Below are 14,197 nucleotides of genomic sequence, written 5' to 3'. Positions count from 1 at the left end.
ATTTTTAACTAAAATCCTGGAGAATTTTATTGGAGATGGGCGGGTCTTATAATTTTTGATGCATCTTTCTTTTCTCATTTTAATTTCAATTAATTGAAATTAAAATTTTAAATGTAATTTTTTTTTTTTTTTCATAATGATTATATTTCAGATGATGTATATTTTTATGAATTACTAAAAAAATAAAATAAAGTATTCTTAATGAGTAAGTATAAAGATGTCATTAAATTAAAATTAAGTATATAACCGAATATATAAATTTCTATTAAAGAAGTGAAGAATGTCATAAGAGATAAATTGTAATGAAGGGTATGCATATAGAAAATAGAGAATTGAAAAAGAAAAAATTTAAAATGATAAAAAATGACGAAATATAATAAAGCTAGAAAGTGCTTCAAAAAATTGAATTTAAAAATCAACAGCAGAGGCTAAATCATCCACATTTAAGAAGTCCACATTTAAATCCCTGATCTGTTGTTTCCATAATGTTCTTTCGACATTTTTTGGCCATGAAGGTACCCCCCAAATTCTTGTCTTAAAACCTTTTGATTGAGCTTGAATCATATAATTTTTAATACAATTAATTTCATGTGATGTCATTTCACCTCTCCAAACTACTTGCCATGGTGATGAATCACATTTTTCCAATAAACTTGAAAATGATGTTGAAGAGACTATCGAGAATTTTAATTGCTCTTCATTTAAATTTTTTAAATCATCTAATGGAGCTTCCATAAAAGTATATAATTTATTCGAATTAATACCTTCAATGGAATTAATAATATTAAGTAATTTTCTTGGATAATTCCCAGTCAAAATGACAGTAATTGGATTTGAAACAATTTCATTTTTGACAATATCATAATAAGATAAATAATTTTGATCAATCAATGGTTTCAAATAATCTTTTAATAATAATTTATAGGTCAATTCATTATCATCCGATTTAAAATCCAAATAGAAGTATAAAGTAGTATGAGGAGAATCATAAAACACACCAATTTTAGGTTCATTTTCTAATACAAGGTCATAGTCTTTATGGGGGATGGAATTAGGGTTTTTAATATCTCTTGTTAGATGATGACTTTTTTTACTATCCTTAATATTAATATTAACTTCATCTAACATTAATTTCAATGGAGTTGTATATAGATTATCCAATAATCTATTTTTAGTATCCAAATAATTAATATTATGACCAACTGCTAATTTATAATCATTAATATCTTTATTTAATAATTTTTTATCCATGCCATTAAAATCCATCAAATTAATATTTTTTGCATTAGAATTTTTTGGAACATTCCAAATGTCAGCTTCAACACTAGTAGAACCGTACATTAAAGCTTCAAATAAGGGTAAATCTCTCCAATAATCATTATGAGAATGTATTGGTAAAGGAGTTACATTCCTTGTTAATTTATGAAGTGTTGGGATTTTCATTGAGGAATCCAAACCACTATCTGGAGAGGAATCTGGAGTCTCTAAGAATAAATATCTATAAAAGACATCATAGTACTGGGAGACTTTAATATTTTTTATTTTTGAAAGATCTCTATATTTGGAATCATAAGTTATAATCTTTCTTAAATTTTTCTTGAAGAAAACAATAAGATCATCACCTGTTAAACCTAAATCAGATATATGACTTGCTACAGCTTTTGGACCTTTCTTAATAGTTACTATAGGTAAGGCAATCTTATTATTTGAATTTGCTATTTCATCATGTTGTGATAAAATAAGCATGCCTAGTACTAGGTAGATCATTATGGTTAATATCCACGATTTGCCGCAAAGAACCATTGTATAAATGTAAGTGTAATTGTAAGTTTAAGTGTATGGTTGTAAGTGGGCTTGTTAAAAGTATATGGGAAACTTGTGTGTTATATCTTTAGTTATATCAATATTATATTACCTGTCGACTAATATTATCAAGTGAAAGTGAAAGTGAGAGTAAAAGAGAAAAATAATAACAATAAAGGAAGAATATTTTTAATATATTAAAAATCTGGAATATATTTAAATGAAAATACACGAACGTCAAAAAAAAAAATGTTTTTGGCGTTGTTTAAACAAATGAAGGAAATCAAAATTAGCGAAGCAAATATTAAATTGAACGACACGGAAGAAGTAAGCAAAGATCAAAATATGAAATGCCCAGGAATTATTATTGATTAAGTTTTAATTATATTAGTTTGTGGCTATTTTTTTATTTTTTATTATTGGAACAAAAAAAAGCTTGAAATATTAAGGGAATTTTTAAAAAAAAAGAAAAATACAAATAAAATAATGAGAATAAAAAATGTCTTGGCTTAACGTAAAATAACAGATTTTTCTTGAAATGGATAAAGAATGATTGAGTTAATTAAAATAATCAAATTAAAATCAAATCAAAATCAATGTAACTCGAAAACTTGGTGTAAAATATCTCAACAAGTATCTATATTGCCTATAATTTTTGATGCTCGTGTGGGTAAAGGCAAAAAAAGAGAAAGAAGTTAATGTAGATTTCCAGATTAAGGAAACGTATAGACCTAACCCAGTTTTCCAGCGTATTTGTACGTATATGTGTGTGTAAATTGGTTAATCTCTGAACAGTGATTTGAATATTCTAGGAATTAAATACTCAAAAGTGATGTAAACAAAGCAAAAGAATAGAAAAATGGTTATAAATAAATTTTAAACCAATAACAACTGTTTAAAAAACATACCGTCAGATAGAGGTGGCTAAATATACATCAATAAAATTAAGATCTAAGATTTAGAAATCGAGATGTCATTTCCATTTGATTAATTTGATAATATGATTGATTAAATGCTTGATTGATTCATGTATTGACTGATATTATGTTATTATAATATTTCACCTTAGTAATGAATACCCTCGAAATTGCCCAATTCGGTAATCTCCTAGGGTCAGTTTTTGTGATGCCCCCTTTAGTTGGCCAGCCTGCACTTTTTCTGGGTCACATTACCATAATATTTTAGTCGGCTCGTATAAAAATATTTTTTTTTGCGTTCCGAGAAGCCGAGTCGGTAGCCGGCCCGAATTCCTAATGGAGAAACTATATTCTTCCGAGAAAAAAACTTGGCGATGATTTTCCGAGATAGGGCTAAGAGAAAATCCGGATAGGGTTACGTAAGTATAGGGTTAATCCGAGAGTATGGTTGGGGCTGGGCTGGGTTGGGCTGGACTGATATAAGATAGGGTTGCCAAAGCAATGGGCAATATATCAAATGAGATATTAAATGTAAAATTTAATAATATCCAGGTGCATATAAGCATGGTAAGTTTGGATGAGCCTCTTGCCATTTGGCCAAGATGGTGGGAATGCCATCAGAAAATGGTTTGTTTTGAGATTCAGATTCTTGACTGTGAGCAGTTAACATATCTGCCAATTCCCTAATGGCTTGACCACCCGTCTTGGCATTTTCATTATCATCTCTGATCTCGACATTGAAAATATGTACGATTGACCCTTCGATACCGTTTCTTGTTCTTAAATCATCACATACTGCATCAAAACATCTTTCTTCACAAGTAAATACAATGTCAAATGTTCGAGAATGTTCTTCTTGCCAACGTTGAGGAGCCTTCTTAATCTTTCTATTACGATCCAACATTTGTAACAGCCCATTAGACGTATAACGGGTTTGAGATTGGCTTAAAAGATCATTATATATATCATTGTATGGTGTGCCGAAAGAATATACGTTGGGCTTATCAATCGATAGACCTGGAAGACGGACTGCAGACCCAGTCCCATAACTTTCCACGTTATAACCAGCTTCGCTCAAAACTTTATGAGCTTCCATAGATCTATTGTTATTAGACGCACAAACCGTACAAAATTTTAAAGTATCCATCTTGATTATATAACTTGCTTTGTGCTTAGCGAAAATTGAAGAATTAGATTAGCAAATGTATTTTTTAAGAAAGATTAAATGTCGATCTTGTTATATCTTTTTTTTATTTATCTTATTTTATCTAATTTTATTTTTTTTAAAAAAAATAATTATTCATCACCTTCTTTTGGTAAATCAATTTCTTAATTGGCTTTTCGTAATTTTTTTTATTTATTTGTTACGGAATGCCGTACTATATTTAAGCCAAAGAATGTTAAAAAAAGAAAAAAGTCAAGAAAGTTACTCCATTTACCCGGTTTAAAAATAAAAATAATATAAAATAATATATCTATAAATAATTAATTAATGTTAGTTTAATAAAAAAAAATTTCAACATTCGAATATAAAACAAAACGCGTATATAAAATTAAAAAAAGCTCATGTTTCCGCTTCAACTGTATCATGCTCTACCAGTATTTTTTCCACTTCAATGTTAACACCTTCGCTAGATTGATTCCCCACTATCATAATATCTTGATTCTTACAATTAATACTTTGAAATCGATCTTCTTTATAATTCACTTTAATGTTCTTATCTACATCAACATATTCTTCTTGCTCATCAAACAAGTTTAAATTGATACTCATTTTCAAAGGTACAGGTGTGTTTCTGGCTATTCGTTTTCTGTCATTGGAAACATGTTTAATATCTATATATTGTTCATCATCTTCAACTAGAAAACCGTCTAATTTAAAATTATTTGCAGTATCTGGCTTATGTTTCTTAGTAGCTGTATCTTCTTCTTCTCGTGCTTCCTCCTCTTCTTCTTGCTCATCATCTTCTGATAATTCAATATCTATATCCTTGGGCATCTTTTCCATTATATTTATTATAGTTGAATTCTTAACTTCTTCTTTAAAATTATCCCAATCTTTTTTACCCTTGAGATAAAATCCAATTAACATAGATGGATCAATTTCAGAAATTAATATTTTAGAATAATCAGTCGAATGACATGAGTTTTTAAAGTCTTCATTTAATTGTAGTTGTGGTTTATGAGGATCAAAATAATATAAATATTCATTCATATGACCAAAAAAATATAAAGATGATGATGGCCGCCCACCAGATATACCGCAACTATATCGACTGTTTAATATATCTTTAATATCATTGAAATAGCATTGATTGATCTTATCAATACCTAATTTGACACCCAATAATATTAAAATGATAGTATTTTCATTTTTTTGGAAATGCTCATTGATTTCATCTTCATAAATATCACCACTTGATACTGATAAAATACATTCATCTATACCACATTCAGGAAATTCATATATTAAACTTTGTATTGCTGTGCATGTAGTTGAAGGTCCGAACCATTCTCCAGGCTTTTTATCCGATATCCTCATCCCTTTATCAACAAATTTGTGTATAGAAAATGGCTTATTTGGATTATCATAAAACCATTCAATAATGTCTTCTTCTTTAATATTTTTCGTATTTGGATTATTAGACTGATTATTTATTCGGAAATTTCGACCTAAATTTATTATTTGTAAAGCATTTCCCAATAAACTTTGACCGGTTCTAATCATACAGCCCCATCCAATATCGGTAGTAAAACTATTAGGATTATTTAAAACATGGTTTACTGTATTAAATAATGTATCACGGAAAAGTACACTAACATTTATAGGTGATGGCCCATCAGGAGCCCTTTCAATAGGTGAAAAATTGGTTCTATAAGTAAAAATTAATCTTGATTTGCAATCTTCCAAAAATTCAACTGAATCATCATCAGCCTCAAGATTATATGGTGTAACCTTACCATCCCTTCTATTAATATGCCCTTCTTTCATATTAATAGTAACTAAATCATCTGACCTTATAGTATTATCTTCTACATTCTTTGTATCATAATCAAGTAAATGATCGCTGGGAGCTTCATCAAATGCCCCCATTTTTTTCTTCATATATTCAAATATTGAGCCAAGTTGAGATGTTCGTTCATTATTGTATGCACATGTATACCTTTTACCCAATATTATTCGTTCTTCCAGTATAATATCATCAGGATGTATAGTTTTATCAAATTCCTTGATCTCATAGTCATGATTTAGTTTCTCTGGTAACTTATTTCCATTTCCAATTGATTCTACTATCATATTAAGAAAAGAATTATTTAAAGATAACAGTCGTACACAAAATTATTTGCCATCGATCGCAAAATTTAGCACCTGTATAAACTATTATTCATAGAGTCCTTTTTATAAAAGTGAATTTTTTTTGTTGAGCTTTTACTAATCTCCTGATACGTTTTTGTTCCCTTATTGAAATCTAAGGCTATCGCAGAAATTAGCGCATTATTTCAAAATTTAAATTTTGATATAAAAAAAAGGGATCATAGAATAACTAATCTTATGATAGTTAATATTATATGTAAGACATGTAAATACTTAGTAAATTTTTTATTTTTATAAACAAGTCATTTCTTCTTATTATTTGAGCATTAAACAACACCTGCTGCTAATCAATAAATAATTCTTAAAACATTCTCTCTCCAGAAAAAGCATATATAATGACATTGGAAGGTATATCCTGTAATATTAATTTTTTTTATTTAGTATAAAGGGATAAATTAATATATATGAATTTGAATAATTAATATATAAATCGTTTTGATGATTGAAACTGCTTTTGAGATATAAGAAATAACCCTTAAAGGGGATGCTTTGTGAATTAAATAATAAATCTTTTTTCAGCTTCATAATTACATTATATTCAAGTTTTTAAGGAGGATATTTTGGTTAATTGATAGATATATCATGTTATGTTGAGAAAGCATCAATCTTTTTTATTTTATTTCTTTTTTTTAGAAATTTTGGACACAAAATCAAATGAAAAATAACAAATTAGTCTTAATATTAAAATTTTTTGTATACATTCCTTGAAAGCTCAATTCATAACTAGTCTACATGTATTAACTTATAATTGGATTGCCACTTCTTTTTTTTCATTGTGCTTTTAAGATATAACTTTTTGAGTATAAATTTTTTTGAAATAGTAGATATCATTTTGAGAATCTATATTATAGGTATTGTCAAAGTTACAAAGTATAAGTTTGGGAACGTACTATGCCAGTATACACAATTATTAATTATTTCTTGGGTACAAATATCAATGAAAATAATAGCATGAAAGAAGAAGATATTAGAAACGAAGAATTTGGTAATTCTTTCCAAATTCCATCCAACTTTGACCCCATAGAGAGTAATATTTCTTCAACCACTCATTCAAACTCCACTTCTGAACCAGGAAATTTAACTGATATCGAATCTACAACTTCTCAGATTGAAGAAACCCCAAATTATCTCCAAGATTTGCCAATGACTCCTAAAAAATTGAATCCCTCTGCATTCACACACTCTAGGCCCAATTCAAGCCTCTGTAATAATAAGCCAGCAATTCTAAAACCAAATGTTTTGAAATTCAAAAGCCCAGAATTTTTAAATTCAGATACTACAGAGAAAGGTATGGATTGTTCAAATGTAACTTTCAATAATGAAAATAGAGATATAACTATCATAAATAATGAAGATAAATATGAAAAAATTACCAATATTGAAGATAAATGTGACGCTATTACCAATACTGAAGATAAATATGACGATGTCACTACTAATGAAGATAAATATGAAGATGCTACAAATAATGAGAATAAAGATACAGATATCACCAATGATGAAGATAATTATGGAGATGCCGCAAATAAAGAAGATAACTATGAAGATATTAGTAATAACGAAAGAACTTATAAATCTGATAATCGTATTCTAAGAGGTACTGATTTGAATAAACAAGATGCATTCAAAGATGAAACTCCAAATTATCCTCAGTTTAGCACAAAAATTGGTAAGGAAGAAGGGGCAATGAACCAAAATATTTCAGATACCCAAATGCTGTGCCTGATGAAAGAGCCAAGTAACATGTGGAATGATATTAAAACCAAAACAAATTCTATAAGACTGAATAGTGAAGAACATAGCCGTAATAAAATTGAAAATATAAAAAAATGCAATCATCCAAAAACAAGGCACATTGGTAATAAAATTTCTCCATTAATAAATCAATTTGAGGGAAATGTTATTAATTGCAATATATCTTCCCATTTTGAATCTCAAGAACATACATTTATCGTACCAGTACAAATTACTTCCGCAAAAAGTGAATCTAACCAATCTGTATATTGTATTTCAATGCCAAATTGGAAACTAAATGAAAATATTCCTACTAATCTATTTACATCATTGCCCAATAATGGAAAAATGTTGCCACAAATAGATTTAAATAATTCAGCTTTACTAAATGAAAAAGTGCATATATTGGAGGAAAGAATTAAGCAATTAGACAAGTTTGACAGTCGCAGATTAATGATGAGAAAAGAAATAACCACCTTAAAGACTTCGAAAAGAGAATTAAATGCCAATTTAAAGAAATTAGAAGAAGAAAAAAATGCATACAAAAGCAAATATGAAAAAAGTCAAGATATTTTAAAATCAGTAAATAATGAACTATATCATTTAAAAAGACAAAATGAAAATACTGAAGAAAAATTGAAAAATATTCTTTTAGAAAATAAAATTCTTACAGATAGGTTAGAACTTCTTGAGAAAGATAAACTTACTTATTCAAAAGAATTACAAATGATATCTAGCAAACTTAAAATTAATAATAAAGAATTAAGTGCATATAAAGAAAAAGTAGTTAATTTCAAGAGTTATCTTCCAAAATTAGTTAATATTATTCAAAACCAACATAAAATATTTAGCGTTAAAAGTAAAGAAATAAGAAAACTCGTTGAGAAAAACAAATTAAAAGCCTATGAAAGTGAAGTTCAGAAGACAACTCTAACAACTGAAGTAAGAAATGTTGAAAACCAATTATCTTCCTCTAGAATCATAATTTTACATTTAAAAAGAAACTGTAAAAGTCAATCTGAAGAATTAAAAGAGCTAAAAAAAGAAACTAGTAATTATAAACAACAAAATTCAGAATTAATACAAAATAAGGTGCAGTTAACTAATGTTATCAAAATTGCATACAATTTTCTTCGCTCTTTTGAACTATATGACAAACCCATTTTTGATAAGTTAATCCAAGACGATAATGATCCAATGATATTTATAAAAAAATTATCTCAGATAAAGAACTCAGACTTTAATGACATGTTTTCAAAGCTTTACAAAACTTCAGGGTTTATTACAGAAGATATTGAAGAAATGAAAGTTTCTTTCCCTAAAATCAGTGACATGAGTAAAAAGGTAATAACTTCTTTAAACTCATTATTAGAAAATCAAAATGCACATTTGGAAAGAATAGAAAATCTTGCTGCATCAACAGATATCTTTAATACTGAAATATCTAGCACAAAAAAATTACTAACTGACATCAAAAAGGAAAATGAAGTCAGTGAAACTAAAAGAATTAATTTCCAGGATAAGTTGTTGAAGACTGAGACTCAAAATGAAATTAATCTGAAATCATTACTTTTGAAGAAGGATAATTGTAATGAAGAACTTACAGAACAATTATCAAGTTGTTTGAAATATATGTCCGATATGGAACATACAATGCAAAATGAGATTTCAAGAATTGGAATTTTACAGTCAATTTTAGTAGTCAAAGAAACTGAAGTTGAAGCACTTAATAACAAGCTTAACGCTCAATCAGAAAATATTAATGAGCTAACCAAAAAACTGGAAAAATTAACTGGAGATAAATCTCTGAGAATAACCGAAAATAACATTCGCAACACATTCAAGGGAGACGGTAGTAATTCCCTGATAGAGAACTTAAAACTTGATCAAGTAGATGAATTGACAATGATTCAACTTCAAAATGCATTGAAAAATATTATTGTTTCATTGAAAATCCCATTTGACAAATTTTCTTATAAAATGCCTCTTATAACAATTTATATTCATTTAGAAAGGGTAATATTTCTAAAATTTATTAACCGTATACATTTCAAACTGCATGATCGATATTTTGAAATGGAACGTTTTACCACCGAAGCTTATGTCCAGTTTATGAATACCCATGACCTAAATACGGTGAAGCATCCTATTGCCACTTATTTACATTCAATGTTAAAAGAATTAGAAAATAAGATCGAAGATCAATAAATATATGCACATATATCAATGGTTTACTTCAATATGAATATTATAAATAGAAATGCAAGAATATAATTTTATATAATAGGAACACATTTAGAATTTTCCCGAGATTCGAACGGATATATAAATTAGTCCGAAAATTGTTTGTTAACAAACTCGAGATGACGTAAAAAAAAAATTAAATCAAATTTTTTAATTAGAAACTTGAATTCGTCTTTTTTATCTTAGTTAATACTATAAATGCATGACAGTGGTTGCATTATTAAAATCTACATTTTCTACTATCCTCTAATCCTAAGATGAAAACATGTTATTATGAACTCTTGGAAGTCAGTGAATATGCAAGTGATTTAGAATTGAAAAAGGCATATAGAAAAAAAGCACTACAATACCACCCCGATAAAAATCGTGAGAACCCTGAAGAAGCAACAGCAATATTTTCAGAAATTAGAGCAGCATATGAAGTTTTGTCTGATCCTCAGGAGAGAGCTTGGTATGATTCACATAAACAACAAATTCTCAATGATACGCCACTAGAAGATGAATATGAAGTGGATTCAATAGTAACAGGTGTTACTACAGATGAAGTTTTGATGTTCTTCAATAGTTCCTTATATACCAGAATTGATGATTCTCCAGCTGGGATTTATCAAATAATAAGTAAAATATTTAGCCGTTTATCAAATGATGAGGTTAATAACGGTAAGAGATTGAGTCTAAAGAACTTCGATAAATATCAGGATTTTAACTTTGAAATAGATTTAATTAAAAATGGGTTTGAGAATACTTGTACTTCAGTTATTGATAGAATAAAAGAAGATGAAACGTACTATTTTTTACCTGTGTTTGGTTGCTCCAATACAGATTATGATTATTTAAATGTATTTTATAAACGGTGGTCCGGCTTTAATACACTAAAATCATTTAATTGGAAAGATGAATATATGTATTTACCAACTTATGACAGAAAAACTAAGAGAGAAGTTCATAAGAGAAATGAAAAATCAAGACAAAAGGCAAGAAATGAATATAATAAAACAGTTCGAAGATTTGTTGATTTTGTTAAAAAGCTTGATCCTAGAATAAAAAAATATAAGAAACATTTGGATGAAGAAAGAAAAAGAAAAGAGAAATTGAAAAATGAAACCACAAAGGACCGTTCGAAAGACTCTTTAGCTGCTGAAAAGTACGAAGAACAAGAATGGCAATCAGCAGATACTGTTAATTGGGCAGATTTAGAAAAACACTATGACAATAATCAAAAAAAGGATATCGACTTGAATCATTCAGAGCTGCATGATATTGATCAATTTAAAGAAAGTTCTACTTTAGCTGGGGAAGAAGAAGTGATTGTTTATGAATGTGACATCTGTAATAAAATCTTTAAATCACTCAAGCAATTAGAAAATCATTTGAGTACTAGAATGCATAAAAAGAACGTTTATAAAATTCAAAAACAAATGAAAAAGGAGAATATCGAATTTGGATTAGATAGCTTATCTGATTTAGATGAATTTAAATCAGCTGATGAGGAAGAATCGTTACTCGATGATTATTCTAGTCCTAGCACACCTATTAGTAATAAACATGATGATAGTAAGCAAAAGTTTGATACCGATATAATAGGTGTAGATGTCGATGCAGAGCTTGCTGAGATTGAAAGACAGCTAGCAGAAATGGAAAGTGATGAAGATATTGATGAAATTTTAGAAAATCCATCTAATACTTCAACAGATGAAATAAGTAAATCTGATACAACTAATTCCTACACTAATTTAGCTACTAATCTTCGGAATTTGAATATTGAAGTTGATGATGTTTATAATTCTGATGAAGATACTTTACCAATATTAGGGAAGAAAGCTAGAAGAAGAGAAGCTAAAAAAAGGCTCTTGAAAAAAGAAAAGTCTACAGAGCCAAGTGTCGAGAATAATATACTTGATGCAGGTGACAAAATAAGTGAATTGTTAGCATCTCTTAATGCATCTACTAGCGACCTCTCTGATGATGACTGGTCCACTTCAAAGAAGAAAAAAGCTAAGTCAAAAAAGGATAAGAAGAACAACAAGAAGAGTTCTTCGGATCCCGTTTCTCAAATTCCTATTCCTTTACTAAACACACAACCTCTGCATTCATCATATGGTACGGAAGTGTGTGGTACATGTGGTCAAGGATTTGATACTAGAAATAAGTTGTTCTTACATGTCAAGAGCTTAGGTCATGCTGCTCCACCCAGTAAGGTGAGATCAAACTTAAAAGGGCGCAAAAACAGACGGTGAGAGTGCTTCCAGCCATTGTATTTCCTTTTACAGGATCTTATTCTTTTATTGTAATTCTATCCATATTTATAAACTTTGCATGTACTTGTATTAAAGTATATATCACTACTATCATAAATTGAAAGTATTCCACAACTTATATTCTGAAATGCTTGGGATTCGAACCTGTAGGGTCCAGAAATTTCCAAATTTTTGCATTTTCGCGCATTACTTTTTTTATCGGTTGTTTAAGTCGTTTAATTTTCTAACTCGTATAAGTGAAAAATTCCATCTCATCAATTACTCAAACAGTGAAATATTTTGTCAAGTGAAGATAATTTTGCAAAAAAGCCAAAAAAGTTTCACAAAATTTACCAAATCTGACGTGTATCGAAAACCACTGATTTAAAGAACATATTGTTTATACTATATGTGAAGAAAAATAGGTGTCAAAAATCAGTAATAAGTCATTGAATATTTAAGAACCGTTGGGTTATAATTAAATATTTTCAGAATAAATTTTATTTTTTGTCTAAACGTCAAATATAAATGATAAATATTTCAAGCATTAATATTTAACCATATTTTATTTGAAATTTAGACCATACTTTGTTTTTGCTTAAAAAGAAAGAAAAATAAATTATTACTTTCTTTTATACTGAAAAATTTTAATATTGCATAATTATATTATTTAGCATTGTAAAATGTTCAAAAATTTATTGAAAAAAAAAGAGAAAGAAGTTATCCCAGAAAGTGCCTTAATTAAAATATCTGTTCCTATTGAGAATTTACCTAAATCGATAATACCCCCAAAGCAAAAAGATTTAACAGATAGTCAAAATGAAATGTATTTAAAAGTTTTAAAGCATTTCAGCAATCCTTTATTGGAAATACCCGACCAAGAAAAAGCCAAAATTCCTGCATCAGTTTTAACTGACTGCGAAAAGGCTTGGTTATCCAAAGAATGCATTCTTAGATATTTAAGAGCCACTAAGTGGGTACTGAATGATGCTATTGAAAGAATAACGCTATCTATTTCTTGGAGAAGGGAATTTGGAATAAGTAATGTTGGTGAAGAAAATGGTGATAAGTTAACTGCAGACCTTGTAGAACATGAAAATGAAACTGGGAAACAAGTTATACTTGGTTACGAGAACAATGGTCGCCCATTGCTATATTTGAAACCCGGTAGGCAAAATACTAAAAATTCGCATGTTCAAGTTCAACATTTAGTGTTTATGCTTGAAAGAGTAATTAATTTTATGCCAGTTGGGCAAGATTCTTTAGCTTTACTTATAGATTTTAAAGATTATCCAGACGTTCCAAAAGTACAGGGTAATAGTATTATCCCACCAATTGGTATAGGGAAGGAAGTCTTGCATGTTTTGCAAACTCATTACCCTGAGAGATTGGGTAAAGCATTAGTAACAAATATTCCATGGTTGGCTTGGTCATTTTTAAAACTAATTTATCCTTTCATTGATTCAATGACGAGAGAAAAACTAGTTTTTGATGAACCATTTGTTAAATATGTTCCCAAAGAGCAATTAGATAAATTGTATGGCGGCTATATTGATTTTACATATAACCATGAAGAATATTGGCCTGCATTAATCCGTATGGCTCAGGAAAAAAGGGAGCATTATATGGCACGATTCCAGAAATTTGGATCCACTGTTGGTTTAAGTGAAATGGACTTAAGAGGAGTAAATGAAAAGCAATTATACCCAGTACCAAAATTTTAAATTTATAGAACTAAATACAGTACAAGCCATGCAACTTCAAATTGTATGATGTGTGCATATATGGTATATTATAAATACTGTTTTTTATTGTTTTTATAATAGAAATATGTATTAATATACTGTTTTTTTTTTATTCATTAGGAAGAAAAATAAATACTATTG

General features: G+C 28.6%; 6 protein-coding genes across 6 annotated transcripts; 3 read left to right on the top strand and 3 right to left on the bottom strand.

The window, feature by feature from the left end:
- Window positions 1-408: 408 nt before the first annotated feature.
- Window positions 409-1,767, bottom strand: AIM6 (Aim6p; the record flags this gene model as incomplete). Its single annotated transcript, XM_004181443.1, has 1 exon — window positions 409-1,767. One exon carries the CDS (start codon window positions 1,765-1,767, stop codon window positions 409-411), a length of 1,359 nt encoding a protein of 452 aa, XP_004181491.1.
- A 1,491-nt stretch (window positions 1,768-3,258) lies between these two features.
- On the bottom strand, window positions 3,259-3,867 carry SSU72 (RNA polymerase II subunit A C-terminal domain phosphatase; the record flags this gene model as incomplete). The annotated part of the gene is made up of 1 exon (XM_004181442.1): window positions 3,259-3,867. The coding sequence occupies one exon, from the start codon at window positions 3,865-3,867 to the stop codon at window positions 3,259-3,261; it is 609 nt and encodes a 202-aa protein (XP_004181490.1).
- A 417-nt stretch (window positions 3,868-4,284) lies between these two features.
- Window positions 4,285-6,018, bottom strand: ATG4 (cysteine protease ATG4; the record flags this gene model as incomplete). Its single annotated transcript, XM_004181441.1, has 1 exon — window positions 4,285-6,018. One exon carries the CDS (start codon window positions 6,016-6,018, stop codon window positions 4,285-4,287), a length of 1,734 nt encoding a protein of 577 aa, XP_004181489.1.
- Window positions 6,019-6,987: 969 nt separating this feature from the next.
- Window positions 6,988-10,038, top strand: TBLA0G00180 (uncharacterized protein; the record flags this gene model as incomplete). Its single annotated transcript, XM_004181440.1, has 1 exon — window positions 6,988-10,038. One exon carries the CDS (start codon window positions 6,988-6,990, stop codon window positions 10,036-10,038), a length of 3,051 nt encoding a protein of 1,016 aa, XP_004181488.1.
- Window positions 10,039-10,331: 293 nt separating this feature from the next.
- On the top strand, window positions 10,332-12,311 carry JJJ1 (Jjj1p; the record flags this gene model as incomplete). Its single annotated transcript, XM_004181439.1, has 1 exon — window positions 10,332-12,311. One exon carries the CDS (start codon window positions 10,332-10,334, stop codon window positions 12,309-12,311), a length of 1,980 nt encoding a protein of 659 aa, XP_004181487.1.
- A 683-nt stretch (window positions 12,312-12,994) lies between these two features.
- TBLA0G00160 (CRAL-TRIO domain-containing protein) lies at window positions 12,995-14,035 on the top strand (the record flags this gene model as incomplete). The annotated part of the gene is made up of 1 exon (XM_004181438.1): window positions 12,995-14,035. The coding sequence occupies one exon, from the start codon at window positions 12,995-12,997 to the stop codon at window positions 14,033-14,035; it is 1,041 nt and encodes a 346-aa protein (XP_004181486.1).
- Between the last annotated feature and the right edge of the window lie 162 nt (window positions 14,036-14,197).

Source organism: Henningerozyma blattae, chromosome 7 (assembly GCF_000315915.1).
Source record: "Henningerozyma blattae CBS 6284 chromosome 7, complete genome".
NCBI lineage: Eukaryota > Fungi > Ascomycota > Saccharomycetes > Saccharomycetales > Saccharomycetaceae > Henningerozyma > Henningerozyma blattae.
Note: the sequence above shows the minus strand (reverse complement) of the source record. Positions and strands in the feature narration are given on the sequence as shown.